At 47.4% G+C, this 24,995-nt stretch overlaps 1 protein-coding gene across 8 annotated transcripts in view; it reads right to left on the bottom strand.

The window, feature by feature from the left end:
- The window catches only part of Kat60 (Katanin 60), a 174,777-nt gene that overhangs the window by 74,578 nt on the left and 75,204 nt on the right, over nt 1–24,995 (bottom strand). For all 8 annotated transcript variants that reach the window (XR_010569027.2, XR_010569026.2, XM_070539324.1 and 5 more), the window contains exons 5-6: nt 20,380–20,598; nt 3,595–3,753 (exon numbers count right to left, since the gene is read on the bottom strand). Coding sequence is in view for 6 of the 8 variants with exons in the window: in XM_070539324.1 (XP_070395425.1) it covers nt 3,595–3,753; nt 20,380–20,598 (378 nt within the window). In the remaining 2 variants the exon portion in view is untranslated. The remainder of the gene's footprint in view (nt 1–3,594; nt 3,754–20,379; nt 20,599–24,995) is intronic.

Genomic DNA, 24,995 nt, shown 5'->3' with positions numbered 1-24,995 from the left:
CCCTAGGTCGCCAGTGGCATCCCCGACCTTGTGCCCCTACTCGCACCTCCCCGGGGAAGGGCGAGCGAAAACCACTGCGGCCCGCGACACGAGACCCACCTCGCTTCCCCCGGCTGACGGAGGGGATGTTTTATGGCATAGCTCCCGCCTAAGAGTAACGGGATAGGGTTGCGCCGGCGGTCCTGGCCCACTTCCTTGAGCGCAACTTTGAACCGCCGGTTTGTGTGTGTGTACTACCCTGTGTGCATTGGTGGCCGCCTCGGTGGGGGTCGAGACGGACGGGCGAATGGGGGAGGCTTCCCGCGTTTTTCCGGGCGCCACCGGAACTCTTGCGCGCTGTGCGCGGGCACTTGTCTCCCTGACTTCAAGGCGCAAGGTGCAACATCGATGGCTGCGCACTCCTGCACAAACGGCGACCGTCGCGGCGACTCCGATCTGCAGCATCCGGGGCCATTCGCAAAAGAAAGGCTTGGCTCCCAACGGGACCTGGTGGAGGCTGGCCCGGCCCCTCGGCGGAGCCGGACATCCAAGAGGAACCGCCGGCCGCGTCAGACGAGTGCTCTGCGGCAGGACCGGGCTGCGAGGAGTGTGGCCACCTGGACGTGCCAGCAGGATGGGGCGCCGCCCCTGACCTTCTGCAGCAGCGCCCCATGGAAAGCGCAGAGGCGGGTTCGCCGAGACAGGCAGGTGAGCCTGGCGCCCCATCCATTCCGCGGGCACACGGTGGCCGAAACGAGCGGCTCGGCCGCAGCGCAGTTCCCTCTTCCGGACGGCGTCCGCTGTTGCCGGCTATGTGCCACGCCGGCAACAGCGGACGTCAACATCGTCAGCTTCAGCTGCTGCTGAAGCTGACGATGCGAGCGGAGACCGGAAACCGCGGTGTTGTGACGTCAACTCTAGCGTTTTGTTCCTTCACAGCGTCCGCGACCGTGCCTGACCACGCTTGTTTCTGCGTGCGTGCCATCGTAATATGCTTCGATCGACCCTGCCTTCCTGTGTTGGTGCATCTGCGTGTACGTAGAGTGGTAGTCAACGTGCGTGGTAGTCAACGTGAGTGGTAGTCAACGTGGTAGTCAACAGATGAAGGTCACTACACGTACTGCATGATCCGAGAAGCTTTTCACGCGTTTAAACCGTCTTTGTAGATTGCCGACAGCTTTGGACAGTGCACAAATGCCGACAACTGCATCCCCGCTTACGTTCCACGAGGAGGCATGCAGGAACAGAACACTACAGTTGTTTGACCGGAAACGAGCTCACCAGATCGCCGAAAGATGGGCGAGATCACTAGATCGCTTTCCAAAAAACATACTCACAAAAGAGCATTTCCAACACGAAGAGATCCCAAGACTGCTTTCGTTCGCGTCGAAAGCACTGCTCACACCAGCATCGTTTGCTTCTTCGAGAGGCCGGCTCTTTGCAATCGGCTCGTACATGTAGGGAGTAACGCCGAACTCCTCAGAAAAACGCAGTCTCTCTAAATTTTCCGTTACCGTCTCAGAAAAACAGCACCAAACTACCTGGCACCGCGCTTCATGTGTAGTGGCAGCGGTCGGTTACTAGAGTTGACGTCGCGAGGCGCCCGACCAATCACAGGCGGAAACGAGACGCGCAAGCTGGGCGTGTCCGCTGCTGCACTTTTTGTCGAAATAAAATATATCTGCGCTTTCTTTCGCTCAATTTCGATACGATATTCGAATTCGGAGGGTTGAAAACCATTATGTACAGATGTTCACTCATTTTTTCTGGAAAACCTTTCAGCTTCCCTTTAAGCTTTGTGGGGACTGCGTAGCCCATTTCGTTGCAGCGCCATAGCGCAGCACGTTTTGGGCATAGGAGCCGAGCGCGGCGAGGTCGCTTTCGAACTTCGCGCGCGCGGTCCACCGCTTTCCTTCTCTCTCATTCCTCCGAGGGCGCCGAACGGCAGCGGGGCCGTAAATCACTTGCTGCCGTCCGCCCCCGAACGGTCCAGGGGCTCACCCGATTGGTCTGTTTGGGCGGGAACCCGCGTTCCCTCTCCCCTGGCGACTCAAGTCGACCGAGGAATGGCAACGCGGGGAGAAGCTCTCGGACAGCGAAACGGTGCGTACTCACTTCCCATTCTCCCGGTCATCCCTTTGGTTGGCCGGTCTCGCCGAAGGTCTTAGACCCGAGGCGGTTGCGTACCTTTTCGCTGCTCCTGTTCTGAAGGCTACGCCAAAGAGACGCGGCTCACTTAACGTGCGCGGTCGTACTGCGCCGAGTCGCCCTCGGAGGCTACCCCGAGCTGAAAGAACGTTGCCCTGGTAGCACGGTCGTTGGGAGCCATCCTCCCGTATAGCGGTGTGCTACCGCGTTTTGAGATAGCTGAGTGTCACCCCTTGACTTGCGGGAGCTTCGGCTCATGAGCCCCGCGCCGAAACGGGTGTATACAGATATCCTGAACGCCAAGGTGGTCGTACAATAAACGCCTTCCTTGTACTCTGGGCCTTCTCCTTGCGGCGCTCTGTTTCGCTCCCATAGGAGACCGAACGAGCGTCCGCTTCGGGCACACGCTACACACGCGGCTGAGCTGATCGTCCCCCTGAGGGGCTCGGATCCTCGGACCTGCGCGGTGGTCAAGGTGACTCCCGGCGGAGCACCGCTATATAAGCGGAGACCACAGCTTCTTAATGCCATTATACCGGGTGCTTTTTTTTAACTGCACCAAATTTTTTAAGATTGCCTGTGGCAGATAGCACAATTATAATCCTTGATCTAAATTACTTGATCAGGTGGCCATTAATTCTAAGATAAATCAAAATACTTAATTAAATAATGAACATAATTATGTTAACTTTTAATTATTAACATTATGGCCACTATTTCAATCTGTGAGTTACAGCCGGTGAGTTCGCAAGGCGTATTCACTTGGAACGAATTCTCAGGACTGCACCAGTTTCGAGATATTGATTTTCAATATATCCGGTGAAATACATTAGTGTTTCAGTTACTTTTGTGCTTGAATGAATAGAACAGCATTTTCTTAAAAAAAGTAACTGAAACGCCAATGCATTTTGCCGGAAACTTCGAAAATGAATATCTCAAAACTGATGTAGCGCCGCGATATTTCACGACTTGCAACATTCGTGCATCGTGCTATGGTGCACGAATACTTCAAGAACAGGTCCTTCTTTTAATTCGAACAAATTTTTGAGCCCCTTCATGTTTGAATCATCTAATATTTGACTGCACAATAATTTTACTACAGTTGTTAATTACTAAATTATGTCTACCATACAAACAACCCCATAATAATCTGGCTGTAGTTTAATCAGAGTTGCTTGGTGCCTTTAATTTCAGCAGCAAGCACTGGCTGATGAAAAAATGGTCCTGATCAGTCTAGTGCAATGCATGTGCACTTTAACAGGCATCAGCACCTGCTCAACAGGGCATCATAATCACTTAACTATCATCATCATTTGCTTTCCGAAAAAATAACTGTCCTAGACAGCATATAAAGTTGGACCAACGCTACAAATGTGGTGGCATTTCATATACCAATGATGGTGCAAGATTGGCATGGTAGCATGCTCAAATGTAGGCCACTATTGACCAAGCCTATGCAGAGCTCACCATCTCAAAGAGCAGGCGCACCAGCTTCTCACTTTCCCCCCGGTACTTGGAAGTGAGTGTTGAAGAGGAAACATTGAAGAAGGTTGTGCTGCACTCTGTGGCTACTGCCTTGGCCAGCATGGTCTTGCCAGTGCCTGGTGGCCCCACCATCAGCACACCCTGCGGCCATCAGCACACCCTGTTGGTCATCAGCACATCCTGTGGTCATCAGCACAAGCTCTCCACGAATCAAACTGCCAGTGTACATTAAAAGCATTACTTAAGGTGATTGGAGTGCAGATACAAGAGGCAAACACAAAAGAACATAAGCAGATAGGGTGATGCAATCCCATTATTATACGGAAGTTAAGTATGCAGAAGTTTACTATGCAAGATGGAGGCAAGCACATGGGGACAGAGATGTATTGTTGTCCTTAGTCAAGTGACTGTTAACTTGGTTGTCGAGTGTCACAGCACAATCCCTGGTGGCAGAAGTGCTGTGCTGTATATTCAAGGCACAGCAGCAGGGGGAGGACGGTTTGTGTCTGAAGCATTAATGGATTTTGTTGCTCAGATTCATCAAGCGGCTTCAAAGCTCCACCTTTAATGTCGGTACTGACAAGCACAGCAACAAAGCAAGGTTGAACAGTGACAGGTGAGAGGCAGCTTGCAATGTGATGAAGAAGAAGAAGAACACCATGAACTGAAGATGACGCACACCACCAACAGCAGCATCATGACTGCTTCGTACAGGACGATGCTGAAGTTATGGTTCAGAGCACTGCCAAACGTAACTGTTCTAGCCACGTGTTCTGGACAATAAACCTCATTTTAACTGATGGAGGTGCTGGGATCAACTGCCAAGCTTCTATCCTGGAAGTCTGCACCCGTATGCTATGGCTGGGTATACCCGAAGACGCAACTACGCCCCTGCCGTACATGTTCTTTCTCCCCCATCATCTGCTCCAGGGTGCATTACCAGAGGGATCCGGTGGCGCGGAGGACTGGCTATTGTCTTACGAGAGCGGAAGCGTCCACAACTGATGGTATGACAGCACTAAGCTGAACAATGTCATCATCTACCTTTCTAATGTGGCTAACCTGTGGTTTAAAAACCATGAGGCATATTTTTCAACCTGCCCCATATTCGAGGCTGCCTTCATAGAAGTATTTGGGTGTCCCACGGTACGACAGTTGCATTTAAAGTCAAACAGCATTTGCGCAAGCAAGCACAGCAGCCAAGCAAGTCGTTCACAAGTTATATTGAGGAAGTTCTTGACCTCTCAAAGCGTGTCAATGCCTCCATGCCTGAATCTGAGAAAATCAGGCATATTATGAAAGGCATTGATGACGACGTCTTTCAGATGCTGCCTACAAAGAACCAGAGCAGCATAGTGGAGCTCATCAAATTGTGTCAGAGCTACGATGAACTCCGGAAGCAGCAGGGCTTGACTCATCACTTGGTTACAAACAAAGAGTGCCTTGCAGGCCTGGCCATCATCGCTGACCAGTCAACACTGCTGCCACAGATCAAGGCATTCATATGCAAGGAAGTACTTTGGCAGCTCTCACTGGTGTGGTTTGCTCACCAGCACCCTCAGCAGCGTCCTGCTGCTCACCCGTCACCCACTATTCGGCAGGCGATTGAAGCAGAAATTGCCGAAGCTGTGTCAGTGTCCCATAAGCCCCATCCTGTAGCTGCTCCTTTCACGTATGCCAACGTCATCGCAAGGCCTCGAATGCACCCTGTTTTCACGCTGGATCAACCAATTCAGGTGTACACTTCCCACCAAGGCCCTTGCACAGGCCCTGTAGCCACAAACCCTTGGCGCACTTCACATGACAAACCAATTGCTTCGCCTGTGGTCGCCCCTGGCACATCGCCCTCTACTGTCGCTGCAGTGTGAAGATGGCCATCTCATATGACTATCAATCAATGACTTGCTACGTCAATCAGCCCCTGCTCCACTACACTCTAGGATCACCTCCAAGCACTCCTGATTGTCATCCCTCCTTCGATCAACACTCTCCATCACCACGTCAGCACTCTCTCTCCTCAATGCATCGTCCCTGCCTACAGAGGAGGAAAACTAAATGCCGCATTTCACGAGGCAAGAACTACGTCACCGCCACAGGATCCAAGTCCTCACCTTTCTCTGTCAAACGTCATTGCTATTTCTGTTGAAGGAGTCTCAACTCTTTCGTTTGCGGACACTGGAGCCTCTGTTAGTGTTATGAATGAGACTGTTGCTCCATCCTGAAAGTGACGATGCCAGTTGCTGGTATAGCCCTCCGTACTGCAACAGTGCAGCATGTTCATCAGTCAGCAACTTGTATGGCCCGAGTTGTAATTGAGGACGTTATGTACATCACTGAGTACATTGTGCTGTCATATTGCTCTCACGACGTAATTCTTGAATGGGATTTCCCCTCATGACACAAAGCCATCATCGACTATGAGCAGGCAGAAGGCAAACTTTCTCCTTTATGTGACGTCCGCCTAAACAATTTTTCCACACATCACCCTAAATTAGTCGTCACTGAGGAGAGTGACATTCCTCCGAACACTGCTGTTGTTTTATGTGTCCTGCGGAAGCATCTGGAGCCACTGTTTTGCTTGCCCCTTCTGAGACACTCACCGCAAAAAATACTGTACTGCGCCCCTTCGCAACCCTTGTTTTCTTGGCAGGTTTCAGTCATATTTTTGTCTGCAACCTTTTGTCCACTCTGCTTACATTGCTCAGTGGCCAATGTCTTGGCCATGTCCAAGCCATTCAGTCCCTGCATATCGTAAACATGCCAGATGCTACCGACATCGGCATTCTTTCTGCTTCCGACAAGTTTTCCACTGACATCTTTAGCCCATCCATTGTTGACAGCCTTACACCAAATCAACGTTCAGAGCCTATCGCTGTCCTGTACCATTTTTGTTCTTTATTCGACACTATTCAGCCTTCTCTTGGATGCAAGCCAACTGTCACGCACCACATTGACACGGGCTTCCATTCACAACTGTGGCAACGACCATACCAAGTGTCTCCTGTGGAGCGCCGTGTGATTAGTGAGCATGTCGACAACATGTTTTGCTGCCACATTGTTCAGCCCTCTCACAGTCCGTGGGCCTCCGGCGACCTGTTGTCATGGTCTCCAGCCTGTGATAAGGCATTCACTACTTTAAAATGTCTTCTCGCCTCATCTCCTATCCTGCATAACTTTGATCCTGCAGCTCCACCAGATGTACACACAGACGCCAGCGGCATAGGTTTTGGCGTCGTCCTAGAACGAAAACCCGGACATTCTGAATACATTGTTGCTTATGCTAGCCGTACACTCACCAAAGCAGAGACCACCTCGAGTGTAACTGAAAAAGAATGCTTAGCCATCGTATAGGCCCTTAGCAAGTTCCACCCTTACTTGTATGGCTGCCCTTTTGACGTCATCGTAGACCATCATGCCCTTTGTTTGCTATCAAATTTGAAAGACCTATGTGACCACCCTGCCTGATGGGTTCTTCAACTTCAAGAGTTCGACATTAATGTGGTCTACTGCTCTGGCCGCAAGCATTCGGATGCTGATGCTCTGTAGCGGTCTCCTGTGTCTGCCAACTTTAACTGCCTGTCAACGCTTACACCTGTCATATCACCTCTCAACGTTGACAGAATTGCTTCAGAGCAGCACCATGACCCCTGGATAGCAGCCCTCCTCAACCTACTTTCCCACATGCCAATGCTTCCAGCCTCTCACGCATTCCATCACCAAGCTGTTCACTTTGCCATTCACGGTGACCTTCTGCATGGACACAACTACGCATCCAACGAGACCAAAAATGGCTGCTTCTCATACTGGGCAGCCTGCGGTCCATTATCTGTGCACATTTTCACGTTGACCCGCAGTGCGCCCATGCCGGAGTCTTCAAAACATATGAACGACTTCGGCAGCATTACTACTGGTGAGGAATGTTTACATACATCTGCAAATTCTTTCATTCATGTATGGACAGCCAATGTTGGATATCTCCACCTTGTCGTTCAGTTGGAGCTTTGCAGCCCCTTCCTTGTCCCGCCCATTTGATCGTGTGGGAATTGATCTCTGTGGTTCGCTTCCAATAATACCCGCTGGTAACTGCTGGATCATCGTCGCTGTCGACCATGTTATGAGGTACGCATAAACTCATTGTAACCTCCTTTCTGCTCCGCTGTTTTCATCCTCTGTGACAGCCCACCTCGTGAACCCCTCAGCGACAGAGGCTGCATCTTTTTTTCTGAAGTTGTCGAAGCTCTTCTTGTTCAGTACCACATTATTCATCGACCCACCACCGCCTACCACCCCCAGACCAATGGGCTCGCCGAATGTTTCAACCAGACCCTGGGTGACATGCTGGCCATGTACGTCGCATCTGACCACACAGATTGGGACATTATTCTACCATTAGTTACATTTGCCTACAACACTGCAACCCAAACCAACACTGGCTTTTCTCTGTACTTTTTGCTCCACAGCCATCACCCATCCCACACTGTGGGCACCCTTCTGTCCTACCAGCATAATTCTTCTGAGTGTGTGCCTGTTTCGACTGTAGTACGTCATGCTGCGGAGTGCTGCAAGTTAGCATGCCACTTCACCATCGCTGAGCAACAGCGCCAGAAAAGGCTCCGTGATGCTCACTATGCACTCACTCTCCCAGCGACCTCACCTAGCTGTCAGTACCTTCAAATGCTCCTGGCCTCTCTTCGAAACTTCTTACCCGCTTTGATGGACCTTATCACAGCACTGTCCAACGCACATCTTAGGTGATTTACGTCATTAAACCACTGACGTTCCCCTCTGACCTCCGTCATCATGAACATGACATTGTTCATGTAGATCGCCTCAAGCAGCACCCTGAGCTGCTCATGGTTACTACTGCTTGAGCCAGCAGGTTGGTTGCATTTCTCCTTGGGGTGATTGTGATGAAGACGAGCACCGTGAACTGATTGATGTTGATGCACACCACCAACAGCAGCAGCATTGTGATCACTTCACGCAAGACGAGACTGAAATTATGGTTTAGAGTGCTGCCCGACGAAACTGTTCTAGCCGCCTATTCTGGACAATAAGCCTTATTTTAGCCATAATTTGGCTAGCAGAAAATATCTGTTTAAGTTGCCAAAGATGAAGATTTGGTGCATGCAATAACCCTACTTTCACCCATCTGTACCACGAACATGACAACAGTTAAAATACAGACTGATAGATGCAAGCACCTGCAAGTTTATGTGTGTGCAGCAATGCATCGATAAACTTTTGTGGCCACCTGTGGAATAAAAACACTTTCTATCTGGTGAATCCATCTTTTTCAGACACTCAATAATTCTTACCTCAAGGTGATTCTCACAAAGTCCAAATTATCGGCCAATCATCATATTCATATTCATGGAGAAAGAGCAAAATTAGTCAGGAGGAAACAGACAAAGCTAGAAGCAGCCACGGTAAAAGCCGATGAATTCAGGCTGGTGCTCATAAACAAATATGCGGCTTTAGAACAGGAAGATGAAGATAACATAGAACATGAATGAAACAGTAACTAGACTGATTTCAGTAGCAGCAATTGAAGTGGGAAGTAAAGCACCAAGGCAACAAGTAGGCAAGCTCCCCCAAGTAACAAAAAACCTAACAAAAAAAAACACACACACACACAACAAAGTATGATAAAAAGAATAATAATAATAATAATATTTGGGGTTTTACGTGCCAAAACCACTTTCTGATTATGAGGCACGCCGTAGTGGAGGACTCCGGAAATTTTGACCACCTGGGGTTCTTTAACGTGCACCTAAATCTAAGCACACGGGTGTTTTCGCATTTCGCCCCCATCGAAATGCGGCCGCCGTGGCCGGGATTCGATCCCGCGACCTCGTGCTCAGCAGCCCAACACCATAGCCACTGAGCAACCACGGCGGGTTATGATAAAAAGAATTCGCTAATACCTTGATTTAGGCGAGTTGGTCCATCTTGACGGCTTTCATAAAAAAGCGCTAAAGACGAAGACGAAGTCAAAGGAACACATACGACAGAACTGGCGCATGTGTTCAAGTGCCAGTCCTGTCGTATGTATTCTTTCGACTTCGTCTTCGTCTTTAGCGCTTCTTTATGTAAATTCACTAAACTGTCAAAGCTGATAAACAAGATGAAAGTGTGGCAGCCTCACAGTCACACAGCAGCAGCCAGACACCCTTCCCCCTTATGACTCGATAAAATGTCGCGGAGTGTGCGGGAAAGGGAAGTGGGGCGAGAGTGTGCAACCGAGCCGTAGAGGCTGAACGAACACAAAAATAAAGTCAGTAGTTGCTTGTTCTTTAGGGATGCAACACTCGCTGCTGATTTCCAGCCGCGCTCGCGTCCTGCACTACATTGGTGACCCAGACGAGTAGCAAGTGCCATGGACACACCTCAAGGCACCGAAATTCCGACACTCTCCGGCGTCGACGTCAAACTGCCTCCGTTTTGGACTGCGGACCCTGCATTGTGGTTCATTCAGGTAGAATCACAATCCGCTGCACGGCGCATCACAGCTGATTCCACAAAATACCATTATGCGGTGAGCAGTCTGCCCCTATCAACCGCTAGCGAAATTCGAGACCTGCTACTTTCCCCACCAGCAGACAACATTTACGGGGCGTTGAAGGCAACACTCATTCGCCGGATCATGTCCCCCGAAAGCTAATGGCTGCAACAGCTTCTCCACGAAGCCAACCTCGGCGACAGGACACAAAGCCAGCTGCTGCGTCATATGCAGCAATTATTGGGCAGCAAAGTGGATGGTCTTGACAGCCTGCTGCTCAGAGAAATATTTCTACAGAAAATCTCCCCGAACGTCAGAATGGTCATGACTGCCTCAAATGAGAACGATCTATCCAAGCTGGCCGAGTTAGCAGACAAGCTCATGGCGGTAGCTCCCACATCTGTCGCGGCCATTACAAGCGAACTGTGTCCACATGAGCAGCTTCAAGAGATGAACGAAATCTCGCACCTCGTGGATTCCGTGGCCTCCCTCCATACCGTGTCACGGTCAACCAGTCAGAGTGCTCCACAGTCACCTATGAAATGCCAAAAACTATGTTTGTACAATCGCAAGTTCGGAAACGCTGCACGCAAATGCGTACCATCCTGCGAGCTCTCGGGAAATGCCCCAGGCAGGCGCTGAGGGCGACCAGCGTTTCTGCCATGCAAGAACGTCGCTCATGAATCTTTTTCCTAACTGACTGCAACAGCGGTTTTTGCTTCCTCATCGACACAGGCGCCGAAGTGAGCGTACTTCCAGCATCGGCCGCGGACCGAAAGCGCCCGAACGCCCGAAAGCGCCTTTGCAAGAAGTCAACAACACGGCCATTGCCACGTATGGAAACCACTCCCTAACTGCAGTCTGGGCCTGCAGAGAACGCTACGGTGGATTTCCATAGTAGTCGATGCGAAATTTGCCATTCTCGGGCGGATTTTCTGCGCCACCTCGGATTGTTAGTCGACGTGCGTAACCGGAGGTTACAGGATCCTGTGTCACAAAGTGATGTAAAAGGCAAGCCTTCATTACATACGCCACTCAGCCCTACGCTGATCAAGCCAGCAGGCCCTGTTCGTTTCCCTTCCAAACTGAGCGAATTTTCTGACCTGACACACCAGCACCAAGTGGGATCCCCAGTAAAACATGACGTTTTTCACCACATTACTACTACTGGACCATCGGTTCACGCTCGACCACGTCGATTGTCGCCTGAGAAACTGGTGGTGGCACGACAGGAATTTGACCATATGTTGGAGTTGGGTATCATCCAACCTTCTTCCAGTCCTTGGGCATCTCCCCTTCACATGATTCCTAAGCGCTCATTGGGTGACTGGTGTCCTTGCGGGGACTATCGAGCGCTGAACAGTGTCACGACACCCGACAGGTACCCCGTGCCACATATTCACGACATACTAGCAGGTCTGCATGGGGCCAAACGTTTTTCAAAAATTGATTTCGTGTGGGCATACCACCAAATACCTGTGTCACCGGAAGACGTCCCCAAGACTGCTATCCCTACACCCTTTAGTCTATTCACATTCCTGCGCATGCCATTCGGCCTTTGCAACGCTGGTCAAACATTCCAAAGGTTTATCGACGGTGTTCTACGGGGCCTCAATTTATGTCACGCCTACCTGGATGACTTGCTTATCGCGAGCACCACCCCAGAAGAACATGAAGAGCACCTGCGGATTGTTTTTCGGCGTCTATCTGAGCACAGCGTTGTTGTCAATGCAGCCAAGAGTGAACTCGGTGTGCCTGCGTTATCATTTCTGGGCCACATCATTTCGAGCTCGGGAGTACGGCCACACCTATCTAAAATGCAGGCCATACAAGATTTTCCACTGCCAACCACGAAGCACCAACTGCGTGAATTTCTCGGATTGCTAAACTTCCACCACTGCTTTGTGCCTAAATGCGCCTATATCATACAACCGCTTCACGGACTGCTCAAGGCAACGCAAGGATTTTCAAGTGACCTGCCTAGGTGTGAAGAAGCGAAAAGGGCTTTCAACCAAAGCAAGCAGGCCTTGTCAAATGCGGCTCTCCTGGCATACCCACGGGCAGGAATTCCCCAGTGTTTAATGGTCGATGCCTCAGACATAGCCATCGGCGCAGTGTTGCAACAGCTGAGCGACGGGCACATGGCACTCAACTGCATTCTTCTCGAGGAAGCTGACACCTACTGAGCGCCGCTACAGCACCTTCGGGCGTGAACTGCTGGCTATCTACTCGAGTATATGCAACTTCCGGCATTTCTTGGAAGGCGTCGAGTTCTTCATTTTAACCGACCATAAGCCGCTGACCTACACTCTCCGCTCTATGCGTCCGGACGGTGGCATGCACACGGCCCGTGAACTTCAGCAACTGGCATACATCTCCGAGTTCACGACAGACATCCGCCACGCAAAAGGGAGTGACAACGTCGTTGCTGACGCCCTGTCGCGGAGCGCTATAAACGTCGTCAACGCTCCAGAAGGAGTTGACTTTGATGCGCTGGCGGCAGCCCAAAGAAAAGACGAAGAGCTAAAAAGCCTCCTAACAACAAAAACGGCCCTCAAGCTACAGTGGATGCAGATTCTGGGATCAGGCGACCAGATTTGCTGCGACACCTCCACGAGCAACCCACGCTCCTTCGTGCCTGCCAGTCTACGTCGCCGCATTTTCCTTTCTGTTCACAAGCTATCGCATCCTGGAATGAAAGCTAAGCAAAAGTTGCTGACAGCAAGGTTCATCTGGCCACAGAGACGTGCGTTGCTGGGCAAGAGGATGCATACCGTGCCATCGTGCCAAAATTCATCGACATACTGTGACCCGTTGGCAATGTTCACGCCTCCAGACACGCGTTTTGACCACGTACACTTCGACATTGTCGGACCTCTGCCGCCTTGCCAAGAGAATGCCTATTTACTGATGTGCATTGACAGATTCACGCACTGGGCAGAGGCCATACCTATAGCGGATATCACAGCTGACACGGTTGTCCGCGCCTTCTTGCACCACTGGGTTGCTCGTTTCGGTGCACCATCTATAATAATAGCGGACCGTGGAAGGCAGTCCGAATTATCAATTTTCACCAGCATTACACGTTTCATTGCACTATGCACGTTTCAATGCACTACAGTGAAAGCTCGTTGATTCGAACTTCAATAATTCGAATTTATGGATAATTCGAACTGTACGATTTGGTGCGGCCAAGCTCCACAAAAGTCTATGCATAAAAAAGCCTGTTAATTCGAACACGAGAAAGTTCCGCCACGGATAATTCGAACTACGCGCCATAGTGCAGGCGGCTTGGCGCCTGGCACATGGCCAGTGAAACGCGCATACTGCCTACACACAAGGCTGCGTCGCCTCCGGAATGGAGAGAACGGCAAGAGAAGGCGAAATCGGGAAAAATCTAACTGGCGCGGTGTCGGCCAGAAGGCAGCGGTGGCTGCCTTCTCTCCATTCTACATTGACCTCAGAGACTTCTTGCCTGTCGTGAATCTTGGGGGGCTTTGCAAATCTCCTTTGCTGACTATGTCGACGTGGACGAGGGTGCAGTGGTGTGTGGTGCACTGAAAGATGAGGACATAATTTCTCAGAAAGCGCTGAACCTGTCGCTGCCAGTGACGACGAGGAAGAGGAAGACAAAGCGCCAGTGCGGCCCTCTGCTGTGGAGGTCATGGCTGGATTCAAGGCTGCCCATCTCTTCTTCAGTTTTGAAGCAGGCAAAGAGGAGGCCTTCCGCCACATTTGCTCGTTAGAGCAAAAAGTGCTAACGGTCGCCTTCAAGGAAAAAAGGCAGACTACGATCACGGACGTTTCCAAGCATTAAATTTCTGACATGCCCTACTGCTTCCAAATCGCAGTGAACTGTTGTTCTCTTTCACTTTCGTTAGTTCGAACTTTTGTTAATTCGAACTGAAGTGGCTTTCCCTTGCGGTTCATTTGACGAGCTTTTACTGTATCATCAGTAACCTTCATTCGTCAAGTAGTTCAGTCTTATCAGGTGTATCACAAGGCTCAGTGCTTGGACCTCTTTTGTTTTTTATCTTCATAAATAACTTGTCCAAGAGCATTTCTTTGTCAATCCAGTTATTCATTTGGGATTCTATTTTGTATCCACACATATCCTCCGACAATAACTGACTCCAGAAAGACTTAAAAGGAATAGCAAACTGGTGCTCCCTTTAGCTAATGTCTCTCAAAGTTTCTAAATGTAAGTACCTGTGTGTAACCTACAAACATCAAATCATTAACCACCAGTACTCTCTTAATTATAAGAGAGTACTGTTGGGTCAACTTGAGTGTCAACTTGAGTGAGTCACAGGTACAAGTTGACTCTTACTGTTATCTCCTTGTCACAATCACAAATCGATTTACGTGGTCAGTATACATGCCAAATATTATAAACGACTGCTCCAAATCACTTGGCCTTCTCAAAAGATCACTTTCTCTGTCTCCTGCTTTCGTACGCAAGCTCACCTATGAAACTTTCATCCAGATAAAACTTGAGCATGCCAAATATGGTCAAAATTTAGCAATTGCCCACACTACCACCAAACATTATTTTTTTTATAGTGGAACAGTTTTTTCAGCTGGGGACAAGGTAAACTTGCATACATGATGACTAACTCGGCTACATCTTGCCAGTGTATGAGGATGGCACAGAGGCAAACATTGCTGGCATCTGTGTAGAGTTGTGAAGAGCTTTCTTTGTCAAAGTGTCCCAGAACAGTAGGCGTCTGCAGACATTTCTGGAGCTTGCAGAAGATATTGCGTTGATCCTGCTCCCAAACAAAAGTATTTTCATTCTATGTAAGGTGGTTTAAAGGTTTTGCTATTTTTGAAAAGAGCCACAAAATGTCTATGATATGCACGAATTCCCAGATAAAGCAGTGGTGGTTATGTTTGATTATCGGTGTTGGAAAGGCAACAACAGCTGACATTATAGCTGACAGCATGGCCTAAAAATTGTAGTTCATAGTATCCAAAATGACATTTTCCAGGCTTTAAAGACAGGCCGGCAGTACAAGTTGCGTCAAGCATGGTGTGTAGGCGCTGCAGATGCTGCTCAAAAGTTGCAGAGAACACGACCATGTCATATAAATAGATGAGACGTGACTGCCACTTCAGGCCTAAAAAGAACATATCCATAATTCGCTCAAAAGTAATGGGTGCTGAGCACAAGCCGAAGGGAAGCACCTTAAGTTTGTAGAGTCTGTGAGGCGTTATAAAGGAGGTTTTCTTGTAGTCACGGTCATTAACTCCTATCTGCCAGTAACCGCTACGAATTGACGAGAAGAATTAAGCATGCCAAAGATGGTGCAAAGAATCGTCATTGCGAGGGAGTGAGTAAATATCCTTCTTTCTAACATTGTTCAGCTTGTGGTATGAACGCAAAAATGTATTGTACCATCTTTCTTCTTAACCAGAACCACAGGTGATGCCCAGGAACACATCAAAGGCTGTATGATGTCATCAGCAAGCATTTGTTAGACTTGGCCCTGATTAGGGTCTTGTTCCTAACGAGAAACACAGTAGGCTCGTTGGTGCACAGGTCTTTCATTATGGCTGGTAATAATTCTGTTTTGCAATCAGTTTTGATGGACCTTCGATGTTGAAGCACAACATTCACTAAAAGATTGTAAAAGGCTTCGAATGCTCAGTTGTTGGGCAGCTGACAGTTTAAAATTAACATTAATTTTGTACTCGTTGGTACATCAAGGTTAGAATTTCCAGAGGTCTATCTGACTGCGAATCAGCAGGACCACTGATTAGCTCCAAATCCCTATTTGGAGCTAATTTGGATCACAGTTCGTCAGGTGAAGTGCTCGTATTCACAACTGAAAAAACTGTGATAAAACCTATCTCACGAGTGGCTGTCGACAGTAACGCGTTAGTACTGAATCAACATAGCAACACAATCTATTGCTACCATCGAAACATGAGGTACATACTGCAGCGGGACTTTACTAATGCACTCTCCTACATCAGTGTCATATGGCAATGTGAGTCATAATGATGACCCAGGAGAATTTGGCAGTCATATGCTGAGAAATGTTGTGGAAGTGCTTGTTCCATTGTTGTGGCCTTGCTGACAAACTCAGCTGCTGTGGTAGGTGGCCTACATATCAAACCGACAAACAATTGCTCTTTCACTTTTCCTATCAATAGCCTTCTTCGCCTCTGTCATGCCGGGGTCAGCACGCTCGAAGAGTCGTGACGTGTCCTTGGCGAACATTGCAACACTTTCATTTGGTTTCTGCATCCTACTATGAAAGCCATTTCTTTCTTTTGGCACTACTAAGGATATCATGTACCTGCCATTCAAATTCCTACCTGTTGCATACCACATGCCTCCAGTTGCAATATGAGACATCCTCAGTGGACCGTGTGGGCCCAAGCCTCTCAGAGGCTGTCCTTGGAGCTGGCGGCTTCTGCGAAGGCTGGCTGTTTCTGACAAACTCACACCGGTGATGGGAGTTTCCAGTTCCTGGAGGTTCGAGTGCGTGTATCCCGCACCTCCACCAGTTTGTCACGGGCAACACCACACTTTGTGTTCGAGTCGATGTTGCAGCTCTTTATGCATCACTCCTACAATGTTTTTGTGCTCTTCTTCCTCATCAGCGAACATCAAAAGTGGTGCTTGCATTTGCCGAAAAAATATGTGCAGTTAATGTCACTTGTTTACAGGATTGTGGCAATATTTTACCTGTTGGGGCATAAGATATTGCAATTGAGGCAGTGGACATGTTACCATGCTTGATCGTAACTTCAATGTGCCATACATTGGCAGAGAAAATGAATTACGGCATTAAGAGTGATTCATTAATGAAATTGCTTCTGGATCCAGTGCTGTGGTCAAGCTACATCACAACTTGTTACAGCAAAAATGCTTCCTTTAACGAGGAAGGCTGCTGATGTTATATTTGCTGCACACGTCCCCGTAGTTTGCTTGATTCGGTATATACTAACTTATAAGGGCCACCTCCTCCTTTTTACTGGGTGGAGCTCGCACGTGAGCACAAATATAAGCCAATCTGCTTTAAAGTGGTCCTGAACCACGCCTCGAGCTTGGTGAAAAAACAGTCTGCGTATAGCATACACAGCTTACAACAACATAGCCAAATTTTGCAGTTGTGCACAGTGCACGGAGCTTGCAAGTGGAGCAGGACGTCACGTTTTTTCAAATGTGCTCTTTTCAATTAAGGCCTGCTCTTAACTCTTTTCTGGATAGTTTATTTTGTAATATAGCAGATTCCCATATATGGCTGGCATTAGCCAATAGCTGACATCAATCAAGAAGGGTGTTTGGATCAGTGTACTTCTTCCTAATGTTACTGTGAATATTTATTGATGCAGTTTAATAATAATAAACCAACTGAACTAAGTGAAAATCGGCTTTCAAGTTTTGATAATGATCACGTACTTCAGGAAGAAGCCGACTATCGTCTGGTCACGCTCGGAAGCGGCCGTCCACGTAGGAATTAAGCTTTGGTCACCCTGCTTATCAATGCCGTAGTCGGTGCCGTAGTCGGTGCCGAGTCTCCCTAATTACGACTAGTTTTGAACACTCAACTAGCTCCAAACAATGCAAAACATAAGGTCAGACCACACACACGCTAGCCAGTGCACATTCTCTCCTGGCTGCTCCTGGTTCGATGCCTTGGCAGACTTCGCTTCATACTGAGCAATTGATAGTGCTTCAAAACGTGCAAGTTGAATGTGGCTACTATCTGTCGGCCAAGTTGGTGCAGGACAAGGCTGGTCTACACCGTGCACCACAGCCACACGAGCATATGAGCGTGAGCACGCGCTCAAGCACTGACATGCAGAAAGAAAAGGCTGCACGTACACACTACAGTTGCACGTAGGTGCAGTCTGCTATGTAGCGTAGATACAGCAGCGGCTGCGGGGTGCCACTATGAGTCTGCTGCTGAGCGCACTGAGGCTCGCTGAGGACAAAGCATTTGGCACGTCGTGGGTGCCAAAATTAAAGTAATGGCATTTTCGTGAACATCCAAAATCTAATTTGAACTGTACGCCAGTGTGACGTTCAGCAGGCAGAGCGTTGGGGGCATGCCCCTACTCCACCGTAGAAGGAGGAGTGGAAGCATCGCGATAGGGATGTTTGACTGCCAATAACTCTGCTTTTGCTGAACACATTGAAGTACTTATTGTGGCGAAGTATTTCTGAAATAGCCTAATTGAACTTCAGATGCATCTCTTGGCTTTGATAAAAAGTCGTTCACTTTTTTTTAAAAGTGGTTCACTTGGCGCTCTTTGGCAACACTTGGCCCTTGCACCATTAAAAGCTACATATCATCATCAAAAAGTGGTTCAGTGCCCTTTAAAAAATGCAGGTGTTTGCTGCTGTGTGCAATCCCCTGCTTAGTCTTAAATTCAATGTCTACCTTATTTGTTGTTGCTCGCATGCAACTGCAGAGCTGCAGCAGCCAGTTGCCACTCATTGGAAGCATGCTGCTCAAAGGAGCCCTGGAGTAAGTCTGTGAGATGAAGAAGCTACACATGAAATGTGAATGGAACGTTGCAGTGAATAGTGTGCCCATACACATTTCAGGGAGCAAAGGAGTGACGAGAGCTCCCTGCATGTGTACAACACACGAACTTCAGGGTGCAGCAATTGCCCACAGAAAGTGTTGCAGCGCGCTTCCTTCTTAACAGACTACCTTAAACAGCAGAACCAAAGAACAGGCTGAACAACCTGATGAGCCGTGCCTTATGTTGCTATGTTGTGTGATACTGCATAGTAAAAAAAGTGGGCTGTGTCCCATGAACAGACAATGTTTTAAATACCTTCTTATTCAGTGGCATTTAGACCCTAACATGGGTATGGCCATTATATAAGAATATGTTGTGTGTGTGTGGTGGTGGTAAGAATATGTGATATTTGGCTACAACAGATTGTTGCAAGAATTACAAAAAATTAATGACACCATGTGTTTTTCTAATTCAAAAAGATAAAAAAAAAGCATCAACAGAACATAGTGCTCACAGTGGATTTCTGGAAGAGGTTGGTAGAAATTACCTGCATGAGAAATTGGGATGCCTAGGTAGCTAATTAAGATAATTCACTGAACAATTTTTTAATAGTTCACTTTAGGGCATATTGAAATTGCAAAATTGAAGCCATGCAATAGTCATGTATGCTTAAGCAGAAATAATAAGGATCGCACCACTTTTGAGATATCTGTCCCCTAACATCTGTTAAAGATGTGTTGGATTAATATCATCCCAAACTGCTAGAGTGCTCCCTGGTATCAATGTACAGTCAACATCCAATTTTTCGGAATCCTTAGGGGCCACGAAAACGTCTGAAAAAATTAATGCATGCCTTTTACTGCTCCCCACACACAAGGGTTCAAATCACCACAGGCACATCCGAAATAGCTCTAAAATAGCTCTACAGGCCTGCCAGTACACTTAATAGGCGAATTAATGCTCGTACTGTGACAGGAGATGGCGGGTGCACGAATGTATAATTAAGGGAAACATAGCGGGTCCCATGACAATTACCTCTTCTAACTTTTGGTATGCTTCACCGCAATACTTCGCGTATGTGCCACTGCGTAATAGTGCTGTATTGAGGCGAAGCTGACTTTCAGTAACCGGTATTATGCAATGTGTTGTGCTTTCCGGGCTTCGAAGCAATTGGCGAGGATTACAAAGGCAAGGTCGACATCATTGCTAACAGTGGTAAATTGTTTCAATGAAAAACATGGCACCAAACAGCAAGAATCATGGCAGCGAACGGTAGTCGCTAGGCCTAGTGTTGCCGTGGTGGTAGCTACGGCTGCCAGCGGATCTGCGGGCGAGAGTACCGGTTTGAGGCGGCGAGATAACGAAAATGGCGGCGGAATAAATCTGGAAGATCGGAAGGCGAAGGTTTTTTGCACCTGAAATTTCAGACGTTCTTATACATCGACTCCAAGGGGTACGTGGTGGTGCCGCGAAGGTGTCCAAATTATCGGGCGTCCGGAGATCCTGAAGTTGGTGCTAGTGTTTGAATTTTTGCTAAGCAGACATGACATGACTACTGCCTGACTTCAAGTTCACACTTGCACCATGTGTCCTAAAGCGAATAAATCAAAAGGTAAATGAGAAATCTTTATAAAAAGCTACCTGAAATCATCTTGTGCAAGTAATGTGCTATCTTGTGCAAGTAATATCTGAATGCTCCATCTGAATGCTCCATTTAAAGGACCTATTGGAACATTCGCATGCATGTGCTTTCTAAGAATGCCATGGTAGATCATCACCTTCCAGGGGCGGCGGATGCCCTTGAAGAAGTCAGGCATCCACATGGGCAGTACAACAGCCTCCTCGAGCAGCTTCTTGGCCTCGTGCAGATCAGCAATGTCATCCCAGCGCACGTTCGGGTTCCGCTGCAGAATGTCCCGCTCCAGCAGCTCCACCAGCTCATGGTCATAACCTGCACAGTCAAACTTCTTCTCCTGCTGTTGCTGCTGCTCGGGGTCCTGGGCACACAGAATTAATGTAAATACATCACTTGAGAGGTTTCCAGTGGAGTCAAGTGTTTGATGAAAACTGATTTGAGGATTAATGATAGTCGAAGATAAAATAAGCACCGACTACAACCATAAATAATGACAAGATATTTCAACACCCATACAGGAGGTGCCAATACGTCTTATTATTTACATATGTGGTCAATGTCCATTTCACCTTTTGCTACATTTAGTGGAGTATAATGACCACTTAAGCCCCCTTTACAGCTTACAATAAAGCCCTTTAAAACATTGTATGTTAAGACAGTTCTCTGTTTAAAGAGGAATGGGAATAACAAAAGTGGGCCAGATGTGTGGAAGAGTCTTCCGTGAGGAAGAAAGCGGCAAATGCATACACTGGCTGGGCCTGTACTGAATATAGAGAGGCAGAACACCAAGAAACCACATTTGAAAAAAAAAAAAATCACAAAGCCACATTTATCACTTTGCAGTTTCACTGAATATTTTTACAAACAGCAGCTGTTATTGGTCATTTTGTGCGCATACTGTGGTATAAGTGTGAATGAAGAAGGTTAGCAAGGAAGTACACCTGATCTCCTACAACAACAATGCACGAAGAAAGTTTGCAATGGGGACAGAGAAACCTGTTGTTTGGTTGCTGCTGCGAAGTTCTAAACACCAATGAGCAGAAAGCTCTGCACAGTAGTGGACGACACAAATTGCATAGCAGGACACTAGACGCAGCCTGCATTTATCCTTGTACGCTCAAGTGTAGTTGATAAGTACAGGAGGAAGAAGGGAAGCTAGCCAGTGCAACCCTGCACCGGGGTAAACTAGTTTCAACACAGAATGCTTACTGAACGACAGACCCCGAGTGTGCTGCATCACGTTGCACAAGCACAGTTCTTCTATTACACTCTATCGCAAAGCACTTTAACAGCTTCGGCAATAATGGAGGCCATTATTCTGGCATTCAGTGTCATTGCTTGTCGTGAAATTAGTGGAATATGGTTGCGTCATATTGTCGGTGCACAATAGAAAAATATGGGCACACAATGAAAGCAATGAAATAGACAGGACAAGTGCTGCACGTCAAACGAGTTTTATTTCACTGTTAAAGATGTGTGAAGGCACGAATACTTCACAAAAGTGAGTGTGATCGTGACCTACGTCTAGATAGATGAGATATCAACATCCTAAACAAACCTCTAGCAAGAGAGGTATGCTTTGTGCAGGCTGAGGTGCACTAAGAAAGTTGAGTGCACTACGACAAGCACTTCTTATTGCTCTCTAAGCCGAAGGCCAAGAGTTCACTAAGAAAGCCAAAGGGATGATGAACCAGCACGACAAGGGCAGCACTGTGTTATATTTATGACAATATAACGAGCCGGCAGGGGGTGTTGTTTCAGTTGTATTAATATTAACAAACGTGCTGCAGCCAGCCCAGTATGTCGGGCACTTGCACTCAACAATGTTACATCGTTTTTGGATGTGACACACTGCTCATGTTTTGCCTGTTCTTGTCAACTGCGCCTTGCAGGGGTGCGCTCGTAACATATTCTGCTGTTGCATCAAGGAGTAATCTTTTCTGGTTTCAAAGATGTTGTGCAGCTTGCTCATGGTGGTGATCAGTGATGGCTTTAATGATGGCTAGTGCAGTGCCGCTGAAATTGAGCTATGCTCTGTAGAAGTCAATGAAGCTTCACAGATCACCACCACAGGCTACAAGAGCAGCATTTCGCCACTCTTCCCTTAGAATGTGGAACTGACATGACAATGCAGTGCTGCTCACGTTTTGGCTGTTCATGCAGGTTGGTTACAATCAGTTTTGTGGCAAACTGGTTCTGTACGCCTCACTGGTTCTGTCCCCTTTGTTGTTCATGAGTTTGCGCTGTCTAAGGTCAATGAGCCAACGTTTCATCGTAGGTGTCGCTTTGTGCTTATGAGACAAACTGCATTTTACTTATTGCTATTGCTCTTATGCGGAGATGTGGAGCATAATAGTGGATCCCCTGGTAATACTACTCTGTAGCAGGTTCTGATTGGCCAAAACTAAATCAAGGGTGGTCAATTGCAAATGAAATATTCCAGGCTGACTATGAGCCTGCTATGGAGAAAATAAATGCATGCTTGACAAAGTTGGACAAGAATATTGAACACATTCACAAGCTGCGGAGCAGTGTTGCAGATTGCCACAAGTCTAATGAGCTTAAAGAGGCCGAGCTACAGATAATGATAAAAAGTTGGAAGGCATTGAAAATCGGAGATGGCTTCGGGATTTGATATTCTTTGGAACTGAAGACATCTAAGACCATGAGCCATGGATAGAGACAGCCTTCTTATTGATATGAGCAGTTTGGCTCTGGGAGCAGGCAATATATGAATTGCCCACGCTCACTACCTTGGCAAATCAACCCTGATAAAAAAGTGGCTTACAAGTGAGAACTTCGCAACCTACAACCATAGGCAAGATGTCCTGAGGAAAGAAAAAAGGAACTAAAGGGCATGGAAATAAGCACCTCTGAGGATTTTTTTCACAGCTGTAAGGCGAAAAAAAAAAGCAAAAACAAATTTCAATGGGAACACAGTAAGGCACATCGTGTGGGATTTGATAAATCTGTTCTTAAATACGATTGACTTTACTTAAATGCTCCCATGCGCTTGGCTTCCTATCCTGGTACCAGCAAATCTCCTCACACGTCATCGCACGCCACCATTCACAGCTATCTCTGCCAACCCACTGCAATAAACTACTTTACCTATTCGTTTCACAGCATGTGTGGTGTAATGTTGCTGGAAGCGTACTGCATACTTTTAATAGGCGATAACGTGAATGCACCACCATTCTCTGCTGCAGGCGGCATGAAATGTGCATCATGTATCGCTCTGGTGGCATTGTACTTTGGTGTCGCCCACCAGTTTGATAACTTTTCGGTTTCTCATCGCCATCTCAAAGCATTATACAATAGGGGGGAAAAAAAAGCAAGTCTCGGATAACTCAGACCTCACTAGCTTGATCGGCATCAGTGTCTCGTGCCACGATTCTTCCAGAGTGGGCACATGAAAACTTCCTATGCCAAATTCTAGGAGTGCAAACGTAAGCTAGCTTAAGCAACAAAAATGATAATGCAAGTCTTGGACCGCGACAGACCCGAATAGCTTAGCATGCGTCGGTGTATCATGCTAAAACAATTCATGTAATGCTACCCAATAGATAGAAGTCAACTAGAGAGCCTGCCAAATTTTTTGCTGACTTTGGTTAGTACGTTTTCCTGGTTAGTAAGTTTTTTGTGAGAGCTTTAGCCATAACATATTAACGAGGTTCTACTTATCTATGATGAAATACAGGGGGCGTGTAAAGTACATAACATGACAGAGTGAATCATACAAATCTTGCTTATCTTTCGTGGTAGTAAATGGCAGAAGTATTAAAGACTAGATAAATGACCCATGACCCCTTGCTCTCAAACCTCATTGAAATGACTAAACCATCTGTGTTCCTCAGTTAGGAGTTGTGGTTGTCCAGAGACATAAGTGATAAGGAAGTTTTTGCTGCAAATTATGTGGCTTATCAAACAGATAGCGATTCTAAGGGTGGAGGTGTTTTTATTCCCGTGAATCAAGCAATTCATTTACGAAAAATTCATATTCTTGTTGAGACATGCGAGATTGTTTGGATTCAAATACATCTACGTAACAGTAAATTTTTGCCAGCGAGCTCTCATGTAAATCTGTAAATGTAAATCTTCCACCACCCAACCGAGGGAGATGCGACATTGCATACACCATCATCATCCTTTGCTGCCGTCGGTAAGTAAAATGGTGCCTGACAGACGGCGATACCGACCCAAGACAGAGGAATGGATTCGCCACTGCAGCTTCTTTTTGGTCAAATGGCGTAGGCCATTCAGGCATCCCGCAATATCACATGGAAGTTGAATTCTCTGCTACTTGCAGTTTTCACGAGATAGGCTTCTGCAGTGAAGATACTTGTTAAGGGGTTCAATACATCAGATTTAGAAAAAGAGGGGACCAACAGCAGCATAAGATATGCCAGCACGTGATTTTGACGCATCTGTGTAGAATTCGGAGCAGGAGTACTTCAATTGAAGTTCACGGAAAATCATAGGGATCTCGAGCTCAAGAGCGTGCTTTGTGACCTCTACAAATGATACATCACATTCTATCACCTGCCACTCCGAGGGCAGTAATAGCTTAGCTGGAGGCATTAGGCGATGTTCAAGAATTGGGACACCCACTTCTTCCCTCGGATTTAACCTGTTTATATTGCATTAGATTTTCGGCTGTAGGACATTCACATAGTTTGCCCGAAGCTTTATTTTGTCTTTTCCGTGCCTCTCTACAATCGTCATTCCATCGGAGGACCCGTCTTTTGAATGAAGTGC

The sequence above is a fragment of the Dermacentor albipictus genome, chromosome 5 (assembly GCF_038994185.2).
Source record: "Dermacentor albipictus isolate Rhodes 1998 colony chromosome 5, USDA_Dalb.pri_finalv2, whole genome shotgun sequence".
In the NCBI taxonomy this organism is placed as follows: domain Eukaryota; kingdom Metazoa; phylum Arthropoda; class Arachnida; order Ixodida; family Ixodidae; genus Dermacentor; species Dermacentor albipictus.
The sequence above is the reverse complement of the archived record's forward strand: the minus strand, read 5'-3'. Positions and strand labels throughout refer to the sequence as shown.